The sequence below is a fragment of the Geotrypetes seraphini genome, chromosome 1 (assembly GCF_902459505.1).
Source record: "Geotrypetes seraphini chromosome 1, aGeoSer1.1, whole genome shotgun sequence".
NCBI lineage: Eukaryota > Metazoa > Chordata > Amphibia > Gymnophiona > Dermophiidae > Geotrypetes > Geotrypetes seraphini.
In genome coordinates this window covers 259,391,850-259,411,843 of record NC_047084.1, presented here as the reverse complement: position 1 = coordinate 259,411,843, position 19,994 = coordinate 259,391,850, and the positions used below count along the sequence as shown (strand labels likewise).

General features: G+C 41.2%; 1 protein-coding gene across 2 annotated transcripts in view; it reads right to left on the bottom strand.

The window, feature by feature from the left end:
- Window positions 1–14,984: 14,984 nt before the first annotated feature.
- Window positions 14,985–19,994, bottom strand: part of TRMT44 (tRNA methyltransferase 44 homolog) — a 70,146-nt gene continuing 65,136 nt past the window's right edge. For both annotated transcript variants that reach the window (XM_033950162.1, XM_033950152.1), the window contains one exon: window positions 14,985–18,520. In XM_033950162.1, the coding sequence (XP_033806053.1) occupies window positions 18,297–18,520 (224 nt within the window). In that variant the 3' untranslated portion in view covers window positions 14,985–18,296. The remainder of the gene's footprint in view (window positions 18,521–19,994) is intronic.

Sequence of the window (19,994 nt, the reverse complement as noted above, 5' to 3'; positions counted from 1 at the left end):
AGCAATTGAATATGTTCTGCCTTATACACTATTTTCTTTTTCAGCACAAATCTTTTTTTTTTTTCTTTTTGTTTTTTTACGTAGGACTCACTGGTGTCAAATTTGGATGGTCCCGGACCCTGGAGCGGTTTTTCTGCATTGCCTTGCCCGGGACCGGGTTCCCATCCTCAATTGTCCTATTGGTCCTACGCACTGCAGTTAGTGAAAACAGGAACTAGGGTGTAACGCAGCATAGCGTAGTATAAGGACTGGCGTTAGAGTAGCCAGCGTAGTATAAGGACTGGCGTTAGAGTAGCCAGCGTAGTATAAGGACTGGCATTAGAGTAGCCAGCGTAGTATAAGGACTGGCGTTAGAGTAGCCAGCGTAGTATAAGGACTGGCGTTAGAGTAGCCAGCTTAGTATAAGGACTGGCGTTAGAGTAGCCAGCGTAGTATAAGGACTGGCGTTAGAGTAGCCAGCGTAGTATAAGGACTGGCGTTAGGGTAGCCAGCGTAGTATAAGGACTGGTGTTAGAGTAACCAGCATAATATAATGACTAGTGGGAAACGAAGCTAGGATAGCATATATAGTGGAGCAATATTTACGGCCGTTATTACTTTATCTCTGTGTAAATCTTATGTTTACTTCTTCTCCAAACTCTTTCCTTGGTACAGACACTGATTCAATTGCTGGTTGAATTCTTTCCTCTGCTCGGATAACGCCTGGCCTTCCATTTTTCTATCCACAGGTTAACCATTTTGTAATATTACATTGTATAGTGATATTGTATTTTGATGCTTCTATGAATCCACTGTCTTACATTTTGATGTTTCTCTGCATCCGCATCGTTGATGCCATGTGAAATCAGTCCCCTATATATATCTCTGTGGTAAATAATCTCTAAATCTGACCTATTACTGTTATCTATATATATCCATTTTCTGTCAGCATGCATCTTTGTGAACCTTCATTATCATAAGTGTTGGGGAACTGATGCCTGACTTCTTTTATCTCGTTCTTCCTAAATTTTCCTCCTAGTACCGGCTGGTGCATACTTGGTGTTCAGGCATATTTTTGAGGGCGGTCTTTATGCCAGTAATCTCTACTGAACGCCTATGAAATATATGTCTTCAAATCTATCTTTCTCAGCCTCTCTTCTCCATGAGAGTCCTGGTATCTTTTCCCCGGGTCATTGCACATGACCTACAGGGGTTCAGGGACACACATCGTTGTTCGTCTGTGATCACTACCGGACACTGACTCATACATTAACTTCCTGTGTCAGCGTCTCACTGGTGATCTGCTCCTCATCCTAATTTCTTATCTATTCCTGTAGTCTAATAAGCCTCTAAAGGGAATCCAGAGGGGAAGTGCCCCATGGCTATAAACCCCTCTTACACATACATTATTAGTCTGACCTACAAACAAGCTCCTCCGTTCCTGTTACCCACTGGGTGGGCTGCCCAGAGAGGTGGACTGTGGGGGCTTGCCAAACTAACCACACCATTTGCTATCTCTTAGGTTATTTCACAACTGTTGAGCTCCATTTCAACAGCTGTGAAGAGGGGGGTGAATAAAGGTGACATTATTTTTGTTTTTTGATCACAGACGGATTTCGCATACACTATAAACAGATTACTGGAGATCAGAGAAAGATAATGCACGAAGAAAACAGAAACTGTATTTGCACAAGAAATACATATATGTCCAATTAATAGACAAGGTGACAATGCAAGAAAAAAAATAAAAACAAAAACAGGTCCAGGATTTTAATATTGCCACCTACGTTTCTTTCTTTTTACTAATGCCTATTTTGTTTCCTAGAGTCAGGGAAGACTGCAGTGTTCCTGTCTCGGGAAACCACATCTTGAACAGGCTTGCCCGTTATGTCTGATTTCTCCCACTACTCTTGCTGACATTAGGAATCCCCCTGTTTTATTCTTCTCTGGCTGCCAGTGCTAGCCATGATTATTTGTCTTGTGCCTCTAGCCCTAGTTTTTCTTTCTCTTGCCTGTTCCCTCTTGATTCCATCTGCCGTTGGTTTTTCATCGATCTTCTGTTAAGCCGTTGCTTAGACAATTCTGTTCCTCCTTCTGCCCCCATATTTCCTACCATTGTTGAGCCGAAAGTATACACCTCTTCTCTGCATTGTGCTTTGTGTTACCTAGCCCCTTATGATGTCACCATACTGCTTGCTTATGACGTTGCTTTCCCTGACATACCATCTTGCCTTGCCAAGCTTTCTTTATTTACGCTTGATATGTTGTCTTCCTGGATTTTATTAGTGTAAGTGGTATTATCATGTGTGGTCACTATTTTGTATGGGTTTTGGCTTATTAGTTCTGCTTTTATGGGTTCATTTTTTTGCTACTGACAAGAGAGGGTCTTCTAGCCTTAGTACAGCTCTGAGTCTGCGTTTTACTGTAATATTTTCAGCTTGTCATGCTGTCTGATGGCTTCCTTTTTTTCTTCCGTTTATGCTGTTTGCTTTACATTTTAGCTGTCGCTTGTGTACTGGCCTGTGTAATATATGGCACTTTATGGGAAAGCGAAAACATTGCTCTCGTGGTTCTTGTTTCCTGTTCTTTTGTGGTCATGAACCAGAGAAAAAAAAAAATAAATAAAAAAAACGGGGAGTGAGGGGGATGAGATTGAATGAGACTGAAAGAGGAAGTATATATTTTAACTGTGTTTCAATGTTACCATAAGCTTTCATTAAAACAATTATTTATATAAGTTTGCTGGATTATAAAGGATTGTTTTTGAGAAAGAGAAGAACAAAATTACAGAAAAGATTTGAGATCACTATTGTTTTTATATATAAAGACAAACAGTATTGGAAAGAAGGGATAAGAGACAAATACTGGAAGTCAATAGAAAGTGTTATGTTAGATTGGCAATGAAGTGAATATATAAGCAGATTATTGAAGTTCATAGAAAGATAGTGTACGTAGATAGGAAGGATACATGACAAGTGATTATGTCTAACCAAATAACTGACAGGCATTAAGTATGATAACTGACAATGTAAAAATAAACGCACCCTTTGTCTTTCTAGGTCTGGGATTTTTAATATGGGTGTTTCCCATCACCTCACATTAACAGTGCACATTAAGAGAACACCTAATTGAGTACTCTAAAAAAAAAAAAAATAAAATAAATAAAAAATTTATACAAGAGGGGCGCTACCTTAATACTTGCTAGCAATTAATGTCGGTCCGTTTTCCAGTACATGAGTTATTATTTGTTGTATTATGACATATGTCAACTTCAGTGTTTTTGGAAATACGAGTGGATTTCCATTTATGAGCGCTCTCTATAATTATCAATATAAAGAAAGAAGATTTATTTACTTATTTATTATTCATGTCTCTACAATAACTGGAACATATTGCATAGGGTTCTTATGATCCACTCCTATCCCAAATGGTAATATTAATTAATGTTGTGCTAACATACCGAAGTGAGAATAACTTCTGCTTTTTATTTCTTAAACCCCAAGCCAAGTTTTTGAGTGTTCCAACAGAGAAACATATTCTATAATGTTAACCCATTAAAAGTTGTTCACTTCTTGTTAGAAAAATTATTTGTCTAGCTTTAAGCAATGTGTATTGTTCTGTTTGGTTTTTTTTCCCTTAATGAAATATATTATGAGCTTAACAACTATGACTTTGCTAGATTTCTATTTATGAGTACTCAATATAATTAGCAATATAAAAGAAAAAACTATTGTTCCTTTACTTATCATAACAGTTTTGAAAAACTTCTAGCAGTCTTTCTCTCTCTGCCTTTTCTTGGAACTTGTAAAAAGCACAGTTACTTACCGTAACAGGTGTTATCCAGGGACAGCAGGCAGATATTCTTGACTGATGGGTGACGGCACCGACGGAGCCCCGGTACGGACAATTTTAGAGTGATTGCACTCTAAGAACTTTAGAAAGTTCTAGCTCGGCCGCACCGCGCACGCGCGAGTGCCTTCCCGCCCGACAGAGGCGCGCGGTCCCTCAGTTAGTATAAGCCAGCTAAGAAGCCAACCCGGGGAGGTGGGTGGGACGCAAGAATATCTGCCTGCTGTCCCTGGATAACACCTGTTACGGTAAGTAACTGTGCTTTATCCCAGGACAAGCAGGCAGCATATTCTTGACTGATGGGTGACCTCCAAGCTAACAAAAAGAGGGATGGAGGGAAGGTTGGCCATTAGGAAAACAAATTTTGCAAAACAGATTGGCCGAAGTGTCCATCCCGTCTGGAGAAAGCATCCAGACAATAATGAGATGTAAAAGTGTGAACTGAGGACCAAGTAGCAGCCTTGCAGATTTCCTCAATAGGAGTGGAACGGAGGAAAGCTACAGATGCTGCCATTGCTCTGACTCTATGGGCCGTGACAGAACCTTCCAGTGTCAGTCCGGTCTGAGCATAACAGAATGAAATGCACGCTGCCAGCCAATTAGACAACGTACGTTTAGAAACGGGACGTCCCAATTTATTTGGATCAAAGGACAGAAAAAGTTGAGGAACTGATCTGTGGGGTTTCGTACGCTCTAGATAGTAAGCCAGAGCCCTTTTACAATCCAAAGGTTTGTAGAGCTTGTTCTCCAGAATGAGAATGAGGTTTTGGAAAGAAAACAGGTAGAACAATGGATTGGTTGAGATGGAATTCAGAGACAACCTTAGGGAGAAACTTTGGATGTGTACGCAGAACCACCTTGTCATGGTGAAAAACCGTAAAGGGTGGATCTGCGACCAGTGCATGAAGCTCACTGACCCTCCTGGCAGAGGTAAGGGCAATAAGGAAAAGTACTTTCCAAGTGAGAAACTTGAAAGGAGAGGTAGCCAAAGGTTCAAATGGAGGCTTCATTAAGGCAGAAAGAACCACATTGAGATCCCAGATAACAGGAGGGGCTTTAAGAGGTGGTTTCACATTGAAAAGCCCACGCATGAACCTGGACACCAGGGGATGAGCTGAGAGAAGTTTTCCATGGACTGGTTCATGAAAAGCTGAAATGGCACTGAGGTGGACTCTGATGGAAGAGGACTTAAGGCCAGAGTCAGACAAAGAGAGCAAATAGTCCAACAACGTCTCCACTGCCAGGGAAGTGGGATCAAGATGATGAAGAAGACACCAGGAGGAAAATCTCGTCCACTTCTGATGGTAACATTGCAGAGTGGTTGGTTTCCTGGAGGCATCCAGAATGGAACGAACAGGCTGAGATAAAAGAGTATCATGAGATGTCAGCCCGAGAGATACCAAGCTGTCAGGTGCAGAGACCGGAGGTTGGGATGTAGAAGGGTTTCCTGCTGTTGTGTAAGCAGAGAAGGAAACAGAGGAAGAAGAAAAGGTTCCCTGGAACTGAGTTGAAGTAGAAGGGAGAACCAATGTTGCCTGGGCCACCTCGGAGCAATCAGAATCATGGTGGCTCGTTCCCTCTTGAGCTTGAATAAGGTTCTCAACATTAGAGGCAGAGGAGGGAAGGCGTACAGGAACAGATTCGACCAGTCGAGGAGAAAAGCATCCGCTGCCAGACGGTGAGGAGAGTAAAGTCTGGAGCAGAATAGGGGCAGCTGGTGATTGTGAGGAGCTGCAAAGAGGTCTATCTGAGGAGTGCCCCATTGAGTGAAGATAGACTGCAGAGTTACAGGATCGAGTGTCCACTCGTGAGGCTGGAGAATTCTGCTGAGTTTGTCCGCTAAAGAATTCTGTGCTCCCTGAATGTAGATAGCTTTCAGGAAGAGATGGTGATCTATGGCCCAATTCCAGATCTTTTGGGCTTCTTGGCATAAAAGGCGAGAGCCTGTCCCACCCTGTTTGTTGATGTAGTACATCGCAACTTGATTGTCTGTGCACAACAGGAGGACCTGAGGAAAGAGAAGATGTTGGAAGGCCTTGAGGGCATAAAACATCGCTCTGAGTTCCAGGAAATTGATTTGATGCTTCTTTTCCTGGGCTGTCCAAAGACCTTGAGTCTGGAACTCGTTCAAGTGAGCTCCCCATGCATAAAGAGAGGCGTCGGTGGTGATGACCAGTTGATGAGGGGGCTGATGGAACAGAAGACCTCTGGATAGATTTGAGGATACCAACCACCATTGAAGAGACTGACGAAGAGATGATGTCACAGATATGTGTCGTGAGCAAGGATCCGTCGCTTGGGACCACTGAGTAGCAAGGGTCCATTGAGGAGTGCGCAGGTGAAGACGTGCGAGGGGTGTGACATGAACTGTGGAAGCCATGTGACCCAAGAGAATCATCATTCGCTTTGCTGAGATGGAAATCTGTTGAAGCACCTGCTGACAGAGAGAAAGAAGAGTTTGAAGACGGTTGGACGGTAGGAACGCTCTCATGAGGGTTGTGTCCAAGATAGCTCCTATGAATTGAAGCCTCTGAGTGGGGATGAGATGGGATTTGGGTAAATTGATCTCGAACCCTAGAATTTGAAGAAACCTGATGGTCTGGTTGGTGGCTTGGAGCACTGTCTGAGAAGAATTGGTCTTTATCAACCAATCGTCTAGGTAAGGAAACACCTGAAGGTGGTGGGAGCGTAGAAAAGCAGCTACCACAATCAGACATTTGGTAAACACTCTTGGAGAGGAGGCAAGGCCGAAGGGTAGCACCTTGTATTGGTAATGACAACGATTGACCATGAAGCGGAGGTATTGTCTGGAAGCCAGATTGACTGGTATGTGAGTGTATGCTTCTTTGAGATCAAGGGAACATAGCCAGTCGCCTTGATTCAGTAGAGGATAAAGAGTGGCTAGAGAGAGCATTTTGAACTTTTCTTTGACCAGATATTTGTTGAGATCGCGGAGATCTAGAATGGGTCTGAGATCTCCTGTTTTTTTGGGGACCAAAAAGTAACGGGAGTAGAATCCCTGTCCTTTTTGATCTAGAGGGACCTCCTCTATGGCATTTAGAATGAGAAGGGATTGAACCTCCTGGAGAAGAAGAAGAGACTGAGGTGTGTGCAAAGCAGACTCTTTTGGTTGACTTGGAGGAGGTAGAGATTGGAAGTTGAGAGAGTAGCCGTGTTGAATGATATTCAGGACCCACTGATCTGACGTGATAAGTTCCCAACGGCTTATGAAATAAGAAAGGCGTCCTCCTATAGGCTGTGGAATTTGGGTAGAAGGAGCAAGACTGGCTATGTTTTGGAGAACCAAGTCAAAAGGGCTGAGTGGACTTTTGAGCAGGTGTAGGTTTTACCTGCTGCTGCTGCTGAGGTTGTCTAGCAGCTGGACGTTGTTGCCTCTGACGTCTCGGCTGTTGTGCAGTTTGAGGCAGAGGGCGAGCCACAAATCTACGCTGGTAGGATGACTGTGGACGAAAAGGCCTGGATGGAGGAGGCTTTTTAGGCTTCAGAAGTGTGTCCCATCTGGTCTCATGAGCGGACAATTTTTGAGTTGTGGAGTCCATGGAATCTCCAAACAGCTCATCCCCTAAGCAAGGTGTATTGGCTAGCCTATCTTGGTGGTTAACGTCCAGTTCTGAAACACGAAGCCAGGCTAGCCGTCGCATGGCCACTGACATGGCTGTGGCCCTGGAGGTCAGCTCGAAAGTATCATATATGGATCTTACCATGAATTTTCGGAGCTGCAACAGAGATGAACAAGTCTGGTGAAAAGTAGGCTTTTTCCGATCAGGAAGATATTTCTCAAAAGCAGTGAGATTTTGGATTAACTGCTTAAGGTAAAAAGAGAAATGGAAAGCATAATTTCCTGATCGATTAGCTAACATAGCGTTTTGGTATAGCCTTTTACCAAACTTGTCCATAGATTTGCCTTCTCTGCCAGGAGGGACTGAGGCATAAACACTAGCCCCTTTGGACTTTTTTAAGGTGGACTCAACCAAAAGGGACTCATGAGGTAGTTGGGGCTTGTCAAACCCAGGGATAGGAATGACTTTATACAATGAGTCTAATTTTCTGGGAGCTCCAGGAATAGTCAGAGGAGTTTCCAGATTTTTATAAAACGTCTCTCTCAGAATATCATGGAGAGGTAATTTAAGATATTCCTTTGGGGGCTGGTCAAAGTCCAAGGCATCCAAAAAAGCCTTGGATTTCTTTGACTCAGCCTCCAAAGGAATGGAGAGAGAGTCACACATTTCCTTCAAAAAGGAAGAAAAGGAAGACACTTCTGGTTTAGAGGAGGCTCCTAAAACAGACGGGTCCTCATCACCAGAAGAGCATTCTCCCTCCGAAAGAAGAGGATCCTCTGAGTCACCCCATAAGTCAGGGTCTCGAACCTGATAACTCCGGTCTCGAGACTCTGGAGTAGAAGGCTCTAGATGCCGGGACTTGTGAAGAGACTTCCCCGACCTGCCTGATTCGGTACCGGGAGATGCTACGGTACGCACCGGAGCCGAAGTCTGTACAGCTTGATGGTGAGCTCTCGGCTCCGGCGCTAGAATCGGCATGGAAACAGAGGAAACCGACTGTACCGGTACCGATAGAGTGGGCGTCGATAAAATAGGACGGTCCACTATCGGTACCGGTGGCTCAGACTGGACTGGTACCGGTATGGTCGATGCCAGGACTGAAGGTAAGAGGTGCTGTAGCTGTTCTTTAAGTTGCGCCCTCAGAACAGTAGCTATACGCTCCTCAAGGGAAGGCACCGGTACCGTCTTTTTCTTTAAAGGTACCTGCGGTGCCGCTCTACGCTCCGAGGATGAGGACCCCGATGTCGAGGGGCTCACCTCTATTGGAGCGGAGCGCTTCCGTGAGCGCCTCGAGGTCGGCAGGATTGGGCTCGCTGCCACTGAGACCGGAGGACGTTCTAACGGGGAAGGCTTCTTAGCCGGCTTACCTGGAGCCGACACCGCCGCGGTATCGCGTGGTGTCGAAGATGTGGGTGCCGACTGCACCGGTGCCGATGTCTGTACCGGTGTAGAATCAGACATTTCGGCACCAAACAATAATTTTTGTTGAATCTCACGATTCTTAAGAGTTCTTTTTTTCAAAGTTGCACAGCGGGTGCAGGTGGACGCTCGATGGTCGGGACCAAGACACTGAAGGCACCAATTATGAGGATCAGTCAGTGAAATTGGCCGTGCACACCGCTGGCACTTTTTGAAGCCGGGTTGGGGGGGCATGAATGTAAAAACGGCTTCAGCCAAATCGAAGGCCGAGGCCTCGATGGTGGCTATAGGCCCCGCTGGGGCAAAACCGAAAATAATGGAAAAACAATAAAGAAAGAATTTTTTTTTTTTTTTTTTAGAAAATAATAAAAAAAGGAAAGGAAATATTATCTCCTTAACCAGTTTTCGCGAGCGGGAATTCACGAAAGATTCTCTCACAACGGCCGTTGAGAGAGACGCGTCTTCTTAGCTCCGCGGAAACTAAGAAACTGAGGGACCGCGCGCCTCTGTCGGGCGGGAAGGCACTCGCGCGTGCGCGGTGCGGCCGAGCTAGAACTTTCTAAAGTTCTTAGAGTGCAATCACTCTAAAATTGTCCGTACCGGGGCTCCGTCGGTGCCGTCACCCATCAGTCAAGAATATGCTGCCTGCTTGTCCTGGGATAAGAAATGTTACTTCCTCTTTTTCTTATATATTCTCTGATACACGCAGGAATACTTTCTGGTTTAATACAATACAATCAGCATTTGGCTTTATTAAAAAAAAATGGTTCTAACTGTTGCTTAAGAACTTTTCTAATAAGTTGCTGAAGGAAATGTCCAGTCCTATTGATTGGAATTCAAAAATATTGTAGTTTAGGTCTTTTTGCTGATTGAATATTAGTGAAAGTCAATATTAGTGAGTCAAACAAAATTGAACCCATGATTCGATAGAATCCCATGGGAAGGACATTTCTCCCATAAATCCTATTTTATTTTAATTTTTAGGGTTTATCATCTTTATTTTAGTATGTTTCAATATAATCTATGTGTTAATATGTCTAAGGCTATAGCTTAGCCATCCTTTTGCTTGGGTTTGACTCTTTGCTAATTCATATTTATGTTTAGCATATTACTCCTGTCCTTTGAACATCATATGCCATTGCAACTATAATTCCCTTAGGCTGACAAATATAATTCAGCCATTACATATATTAGACCTTAGTCTATTTGAATTAAAGCAGATGAGTTTTTGTTTTCTTTTGTATGTCATCTTTTAACGCTGTACCTATCCTGTTAGTAATATTGCTCAGGTATTGTTGGAAACAAGTTAGATGATATATACAGTACAGATATTTCTGCCTTATTAATTGTGGATCACTTCACAAAGACAATTACCATATCAGAGGAAGCTGTATGCTACATGAGAATCCGTGTTTACACCCTTTTAATTAATTAATGACTTATTTACATAATTATGGACTAATGCTATTTGAAATATCATCGATGAAAAATTTTCAGCCGTATGAAACCCTGATGACGGATGAGCCCCAAAGGAAGGATCGTGCTACCAGAGAAAGCGCCTAGACTTACCAGCAAAGACTTCCTGACTGTTGCTACCAAAGACAGGATGACCTTTATGACCTTGAACTTCTACAGCTTTAATTATGGACTTATTAATTTGCACTTTAACTCTTTTATGGACTCATGCAGTATTAGTATATATATTTTTTCATGTGTTGATAATTATTTCTAACAGCCCTATTGCAAGATTTGGGTGTTTTTCTTGATTGTGACTTTATGCATTTTCATCCTGTTTTGACTCCCACAATAGCTCCCTAGTTATTTTCCCTTCCAGTCAGATTCTTTCCATCCCCTTTCTTGCTGCTAAGCTGAAGAGAAGTGCAGTGAAGAAGAAGTAATGAGCCCAGCTGAAGGATGATGACGTAAAATTTGGTGTGGTTACCTGGACTTTCACCCCTGGCGTCTGGACCCAGTCGAGTCTGCACTGATCCCAGCTATCTTGGAAGAGCATGGAAATAATCTAACTTGTTAATTTATCCCTCCATCCCTTTTGGATGTAGTATGCTCATAACAGGATGAAGCCATAAAAGGAGAATATATTAAAACGTATCAGATTAAATTATGAACCCCTGCAGATGCCTAGTTGCTCGAACTATCCCAAATGTTGAAATAGAGACCCATACACAACATTTTTGATAATCTTGACTTGGCCGATTTTGATGCACCTCCCTATGAAACACCAATAGCTGATTTCCCCTCCCAAGAGCCACCACCACGTCAGTACTTTATTCTAATGTTTCTAACACATTAGTATAAGCTCTGCAGTCATACCCCAGGTGCCTACCTGACTTTTACATTGCATATTATCCTAATTATTGATTGCATATTATCACATTGTATTAATAATTTTATTGTGACATGTTATGCTGCTCTGTTCCGGGTTAGTATAGTATGGGTGGGCACTTGTCCTTTTCATTTTTACCATATACAATTTCAAGTACGTGGCCCTATGCCTGTGCTGTATGATCACTGACACAATCTACCTTCTGACCAAATATCCGGATGTCAAAGCCACCTGAAGGGGCTTTGAAGAGGGAAAAGAGGATGAGACGAAGAAGAAGAAGACCTGGTGTGATACAGGTGAAGCAGGACAAGTCCTTTGGATAAAGGTGAAGTAACCAGACCTCACAAGAGAAAAACCCCCTCCCCTCCCTGGTGCTCTAATAAATCAGTATATTAACTGTAAAAGATATTTCATAACCCACTTGCCAGCTGGCCTATAGTGATTGAGAAATATTATGTTTCTGAGTTAGCTATGGTAAGCAAAAACTTGTAAGAAACAAGACTTAAATTCCGATGCATGGCACCTGGCCGGATATTATGCAAAGAGGAACACAGCTCATGGTCAGAAAAACAGAGTACTCAGGAACATTATTTAGCAAGATATATCATGTGTTACCACAGCAGAGAAGGAATTTTAGACTCGGAATTGCATATATGGTAAAGGGAAAAGGGCATTTGCAGGAAAGGGTTAGGCCTTACGGCAAACTGAACAGACGTATAAGATGACACAAATAGATAAGCCAATAAATGAATCTACTTATGTATTGACGTATAAGAAAAACAACCAATAAAGATGTATCATGTGATTTAGGCTAACGTGGTATTGACCACCAAAAAATGTATAAAATCAGGCCTATAAGCAGAAGTAAGCTGAACAGACATCAGAGGACCCTCAGGCCTGAGGATCACATCTGTTACATTATATGCTGAATAATTTATTCTTGTAAGCTGTTACTGATTTGTTAATAAATGTATACCTATTGAAACCAGTATATAGTGTGTGGAGTCTCCATTTCGAGGTAGGCCTAGACAGCGGCCTACTTCAGGCCTAAATTAGAACAGTAGAAAATCACAGTGAACTGTTGAAATCCATGCACAGAAACTAAATGCTGGCAGCAGAATGCCAAAATGGTACCTGCAGAACATGGATAGACCCCCACCAAAAACAGAGAACTGAAATGAAAATACCGAACAGACATGTTTTGCATGCTAGGGAAAACTAAAGAAACAAAGAGAAATGCTTTTCCTCATGACATATACCAAGCAAATAAATAAGATAGAACTAACATTCTGATCAACTTTGCTGCCTGGACTGGACATTTTAATGTTCTATTTGAACTGGCCTCTCTCTTCTTTAGATTTGAATGTGGTCCTGGAGGTCTGGAAAGGGAACTGGGAAAAAAAGAGGAGGTTGGGAACAATAGGCTGGTTAGTCGAACTTCAGTATTGAGTAAATTAATGGAAACACTTCTGAAAAAGAAAATTCTGGAATCCAATGGAATGTAATACTGGAGGCAGCATAATTTACTGTAGACAAGGCTGGAGACCACACTTTCCATAAGCTAAACAGGATAGAGACAGCTACTATGAGGATAGAGTTACTAGTTGTAATATGACAGGCAGGAAAGGGAAGATATGAAAGAGACATTTAGATACCTCCCTGGTATAACTGTGAAAGATATGGACCTCTTCAGGTTGAAAAGAAGCTCTGGAGCAAGAGGGTATAGGACACAGGTGAGAGAGGACAAACTCAGGAGAAGTTTAAGAAATCCTTAAAGTCTTTATGAAAAAGGTAGCAGATATGTGAAATAGCCTCCCAGTGAGGTGGTGGAGATGAGGACTGTATCTGAATTCAAGAAAGCATACGAAAAGCACAAAGGATCTCTAAAAGTGAGGAAAGAGATAGGAGAAATTAGTGGATGGTATGGATGAGAATAGATGGTACACCATTAAAAGCGTGCTGGACATTGGCGCACTGACAATTCTGCTCCGTCAAATGCATGCAAGTACAATTGCATGCATGAAGGGAGCAGGATTATCGGGGCACAATGGTAAGTGTGTGTGTGTGTGTGGGGGGGGGGGGTTTCACCGTCTCATGGGGTATAGGACTGATCCCCAGATGCTCCTGCCTCTTCAGTTCTCAGGTTCAAAAATGACTATATACCCTTAGTGGTACCTCTTATAGCACTACCACTAAGGGTCAAGCTGCCAAATAAGGAGCATGGACAATTTCCTTAATATAAAAGGAGAAAATCCACAATCTGTTACTCCCATATGTATAACTATGCCAATCAGATTTGAGCAGCAGCAAGCAATTCCTTTTAGAGTCCAAATAGACTGCTTGCAGTTGGTTGAACAATATCTTGCCTCAGAGATGTGTCTCTATTATTATTTATGAACTTCTATGGACTTGGGTTGTATTTCTTTTGTAACAGGGATGTAATTGTGATGAATCTAAAAACTTTTTTTAAATAACAATGTTATTTTAATTATTTTGGGAGTACGGAACGGATGATGGATGCTAGGAAGGGCCTCTCACCAGAGGTGGTGGAGGTGAGGACTGTCAGAATTCAAGAAGGCATGGGACAAGCACAGGGAATCTGAAAGGAAGATGAGAGGGTTATATTTAAAATATGCTGAGGCAACAGAGCTGCTTCAGGAAATTGGACTTCTGCCAGACTTATTTGATTTTGTTTTTCAATTTTTTCTTCCAGTTTATGAATTATTTTAAATTTTATTCCATTGTTTTTACCCCTATTCTTTTTATTAACTGAATTCTATTGTTTAATGGTTCCTCCCTTCTATTCCTTTTACATATTACTTTAATTCATTTAGATATCATTTACATAGATGGTGCTCCTATCTATGAAATATTCTACATATTTCTCTCTCCTTCCTGCCCTCCATAGTCCTCCCTACCCTCTTCTAACCCTTTCCTCTGTAATGTCGTCTAGTTTGTATAGGTATGTACGACACACAAATGGAAGAAATAAATAAATAAAATAGACCTTAGTAATGGACAAGTTATATGGCCTTTGTATGCCATCATTTTCTTTGTTTCTATATAATGCCATGAAGGTGTTCTCTAGTGGTTTCATAAAATTCTGGTATCTTGCTAGGTGTATGCCTATGACTTAATATATATATATATATATATATATATATATATATATATATATATATATAACCAGAATATGCCAACATACATCTATTAATGGTATCCTTTGATGGAGCAATGGCAGATCTGTAGGAGGCTTTAATTCTTGTCAATTCCATTCACAATTTCATTTTGCATGCTTTTTGAAACCTTGACAAGTCTTTTGAGATCCCTTCATAAATTTAGGTTTCACTTATTCGTGAGGGAGAAATTGTACAAATTGAGTACAAATCCATGATCTCCTCAGGGCATTCTGCTGAAGCTGGCCTCAGTAGAGGCTAGCAAAGCATGACCAATAAGAACTTCTGTCATTCAGACCCCAAATACTAGAATGTAAATGTATTTTGTTTCCAAACACATTTAGCATAAACAATATAAGATAAAATAGTTCATATTATTATACATAAGGAAACAGGTATATCACTGAAATTTTCCTTTTTTGTAATCCGTTTTAAGTAATACAAATCCAATCTCAACAATATCCATAAAGCCTCTTACATTCTTATTTTTGATTATGTGGATATGTATTTGGAATGATCCAATTAATGTAGATATGATTTGAAATGTGTCAACACCAAACTCAATCGTATTCACTTCTTTATAATCTTTCATAATTCCTGGGCCTTTGGTAGCACAAGAACCACAGTAGTCTTCTGAACAGTTTGCAATAAAATAACTTTTTATTTCAGGATTAATGAGGAATACTCAACCATCGGTCATAAAACTGTACAACTGATTAGAAATGCAGTTTTCCATTACTTTAGTATCAGTGTTCAATTAAGGCACAGTGTTGCTAGCTCAAGGTCTCAGAATATGAGTTGTTACTGAAAACAGATTCCATTTCAAATTTTATCAAAATTACTTAGTGAATAAATAATGGACATTTGTGAAGGAAAATTCTCATCAAAAGCATTTTCATTCTTATTTTTCAACCCCTCCCTCCACACATGGCAAAACTGTTTATGTTTATTCAGTGCTTGATATGCCACTGTTTCTGTGCAACATGGACTATTAGGTACTTGAAGTATTTTTCCTGTCCATCCCAGTGGGCTCACAATCTAACTTTGGTACCTGGGGCAATGGATGGTTGAATAACTTGCCCAGGGTTACAAAGAGTGGTGCTGGGATCAAACCCCAACCTCAGGGTGCTGAGGCTGCAGCTCTAACCACTCCTCCACTCCTATAGTCCAATAATAACTTATTATTGCCTGGAAAGAAGCCAAGGCTTATAAAATTAGTTGGACCAATATTCAAAAGTATGTATCTGGGTAACAGCACTCACTACCCAGACTAGAGTCAGCCATTTTCTCCCAGAGTTATCCTGTTAGCAGAGCTATTCCATTCACTAACTGGATAACTGTATCAGATTAGATCTCTGGATAGTAGGCCGAATATGGCCACTAATCAGAATAGTGACAGCTCTGATTGCCATATCAGGTTATCCAGGCTGGCAAGTATCCAGATTATCAGCATTGAATATTTGGATTTATTTCCGTTGCAGTAGCCATTTTTTTTAATGTTAAGAGCCCCAACTGAGTATTGACTCTAAGGCAGCTTTTTGTTACCTTTGCAATTTATGTAAAACTATGTTACTTACTTATGACAGATGTTTTCTGTAGACAGCAGGTTTCGAGTCTTCCCAATTGGGTGACACTGTCATAGGCAGCTTACGCAATAAGTCTCACCCACTTAGTAAAGATTTCTAGAAGTCTTTGAAAGGACCCACTGTGTATATGGATGACTTCCTGACTCATGCAGTTGCAGGGGGAGCCTATTTAGTTAATGGAAACAGAAGAGTTTATAAGAGAATAAGTAGGAGAGGTGGGAGATTACGTGAGGACTTGTATTTTCCTAACCACGGAGAACACCTGCTATAGGTAAGTAACTTGGTTTTGTCACAACCAGGTTAGCAAGGCCTCTCACTTGGGGCTTCCTAGCTACAGGTTGCCTTCAGCAAAAATTAAAAGGAAAAAAAAGTGCGGACAACAGAAAGAAACAAACTCTTTTTGGTGGCAATGAATCTTTTCTGGGTTTATATACCCTTTTATTTATTTTTTTAAGGCAAACAGCTTGGCAATCAAGAAAATGGGCCTTGGTAAGGATGGAAGTGGATGGAGTTTTCCTACTGGATCAGATCAAAAGTCTTTCCAGTCCAGTATCCTATTTCTAACAGTGACCAAACCATGTCACAAGTACCTGGCAGAATCCCAAGGTTGACAGTTATCATGAAAAAAATACCCAAAGACTTAGAAATAAGGGGACCAGATATAACATAGTTTTGAGTAAAAATCTCAAGGGGGAAAGGGAAAGAAAAATGGTTGTAATCTTTCTGTTGATAATGCAAGGTGGAAACCGAGATGCATGTATGTTTATGCCTCTCAAAGATTTCTAGAAAGTTTTACAGAGCCAAAGGTTCTTATCTGAATGGACGACATGACCCACTTGTGAGGGCTTGCTATCCAGTTTGTCCTTTGAGAAATAAATGTCACTGCTGAGACTGCAACATTGTGAAATTAGCCTGTCGAGCTTATAGTTATATGGGGTTCATTCTTTGAATGATATCAGTGTATGGTTTCCTCCTATGCTGACAATAGCTGCAACCTGAAATTTAAAACTGACATGTTTAAGTTATAGCGCAGTAGGCTCATTTATACAGGATATATATTTATATACCACTTATAACCTAAGTGGTGTACATTGAGGTACTCAAGCATTTTCCCTATCTGTCCTGCCAGGCTCACACTCTATCTAATGTACCTGAGGCAATGGGAGATTAAGTGACTTGCCCAGGGTCACAAGGAGCAGCATGGGATTTGAACCCACAACCTCAGGGTACTGAGGCTGTAGCTCTAACCACTGCACCACACACTCCCTTTTGATACTGTTTTTCTTTGTAGTTGCTGATTTGGGTTTTTTTTTAATTGATTGGGCCTTCTTACGGTTGACCTTATAGCTTCAGAATATCATAACCTAGCCCCGTTTAACAAATTTGAAAACTGTCTGCTTCAACAGGGTACCGCTTTCTTCTAAAAACATATTCAGCTTTCTGCATGCATGAATCTTTTTATTCTGAACTATGCCCAGTTCTGTGTACCTGATGAAGGCAATTATGACCTTCTAGGATCAATACACCATCACAAAAAATGCAAATCAGAAAAAATACTATGATCTTTCTCTTCATGATAGCAGAAATAAATTGCTTTTTTTTGTTTTGTTTTCATGCATCAGCTCACTGGCTCCCATAAAATTCTATTCAGGATTCATTCTTATCTAAAAATCAAGTATATAATGAAATAAGCAACATAATGTTTTCATGGATTTAATGACAACCATATAAAATGGAACCTGAAAACGGACCCGACACGGAGTATGTTTCAGCTACAAAGCCTGCATTAGGAGTCCTTAAAAGAATCCACTTAAAAGATGGGCAAAGTATAATTACAAATGAAGCTTGTATGGTGTCTTGGCAACTGAAGCAAAACTGTTGTGCGATTGATTCTTTTACAGACTTCTAATGCAGGCTTTGTGTCTGAAACACAGTCCATGTCAGATCCAGTTTCAGGTTCCATTTTACGTAATTGTCATTAAAGTATTATTTTCAGCTTGAAGGTCTGGTCTTCTCTGCTCCTTTTTGTACTTATCCTTGGTTTGATGCAGTTTGGTGCTTCTCTTTGTTTGTAGATTTTCATAGATTTAAACCCATACACAGAATTTTAAAAGTTTACTATAGTTTACAAATCCCTGACATGCAGTACTGTAGGTTTTTCTTGTATCCCTAATAAGGCTTCAGCTCAGAAAGCATTTTCCATGTTTTCCAGAAATCACACTGAGGGAACCCACTGGATTGGCTCATAGACATGTCAAAAAGCTCATTTTAGCATTCTAGATTTTAAGTCTTTCTCTAGCCTTGGCCTCAGTCTCCAGTGATGTTCGCAAGGTGTTCTATAAATGCCACATAACCTCCTTTATTACTGTTTTTGCTTTTTCCCTTGCAAGATTTGTAGCTCTTCAGTCCCATGTGCATATGGGCAGGATTTGGGTGTCAGAGGACAGCCATTGGGATGATTCAGAAAAAACCAACAGAGACGAGTCTTAAAAGCTTCTAAAGCAAGTCTTCTCTTGGTTTCTGGCCTATGTTCATTTGTTGCTTTTTCTTCTCTCCAATCACGAATATGAACTTGTGCATTCAAAACTGAGGGGTAAAAAGAAGTAAATATTTAAATCCATGACAAATCAATTTGAAGAAATGTAAAGGGTTCACGTAAAACATTAACAAACCTCTTCTTTCCATTATGAAATTTTAATACAAGAATGTACTTGTAACAGATTAAGAGGTTTTCCCTCCCCCATTCAAATATTATACCCTCAGGAAGCAAGAGATGCTAATCAAATGTGAAACTACAGGTTCCAGCATGCACTGGGCTATGGTGCCCAGTGTTGAGTCACAGGGGCGGGACTCACAGGAGAGAAGTATGTCTATCCAGGCTGGGTTTATTCTAGAAAGGTCCCCGAGGGAGAAAGAGGAAGTCTCAAGTTTTCCCTAGACATGGGCAGAGGCAGGCCTTGGAAAAACAGACTGGTAGCAGTTTGACTGAAGTAAGCCAAATTCATTCTACTTTGTGTGAGGCAAACGATAAATAAAAATTATCTTTATATGCAACTGTGGCTTGGTTCTATATGTGCTGACCTCCCTGGACAAGCCAGGCTAGTCTACCACAGTACTGTAATGCTTTATTTTGTAGACATCCCTTCTGGATGATAATATGTTATTTCTGAAGTCGTAATTTATAAACATTCAGAAGGCAATACCTAAAAACAAAGCTCGCTTAGCGGTAAATGTTACGAAGGTCAGCACCTGGTGAGTGGTGATTTAAATTCAATGCCATAGAACAAATAAAATTTTGGACAGAACTTGATATCCATCTAAAATGTATCACTTTACGAATTTCTGGGAGGAAGAACAGGGCCAAAATTTCTGGATTGCCGCAATATTCAGCCGCTAGTCAGAAAAATGTATCTGTTTAGAGAGATCACACAAATAGAAGTCCTAACATTAAAAGGACAAGTTATCCATTTCAGTGTAGATATTCAAAAGAGTTTCAACTGGGCAGGAACTAGCCAGTTCCAGATATTTAGTGCCACTTAATTGGTTAGTGCAGTTGAATATCCCCATTAATTAGGCATCCCCTAACTGGTGAGGTTAGGTGTGGGTTGGTGGCAGAGTATCAACTTAGCTAGTAAGTGGCAGCTAACCTATTAAGTAACAGGTCTAGGACGATTCAGCACAGCCAGTTTAGCATGGCCTTTTCAGCTAGCCCGGTTCAGCATAGCAGTTTAACCACGGCTGTTTCATCGCAGTCATTGTAATAGCGAACGTTTATCTTGCTGAAGCTGCGAGTTTGAAAGAGGGGGGAAATGGAAATGGCCCTCCTCACCCCATTGGTGCTTCTTTCCCATGGTCTTCTCCTGTCTCCACCTCATTTGTTGACTTCAAGATTTGAAGGGGGGGGAGGTGTAGCTCGCTCCCCACTGGTTCTTCTTTCCTTTCACCCACCCACAGTCTTCTCCTACAGCTGCATCACCTGGTGACTTCCAGGTTTGAAAGAGGGGGGCATAGCTCTCCCTTAACCACCCCTCCACTGGTCCTTCTTTCCTTTCCCTTCACT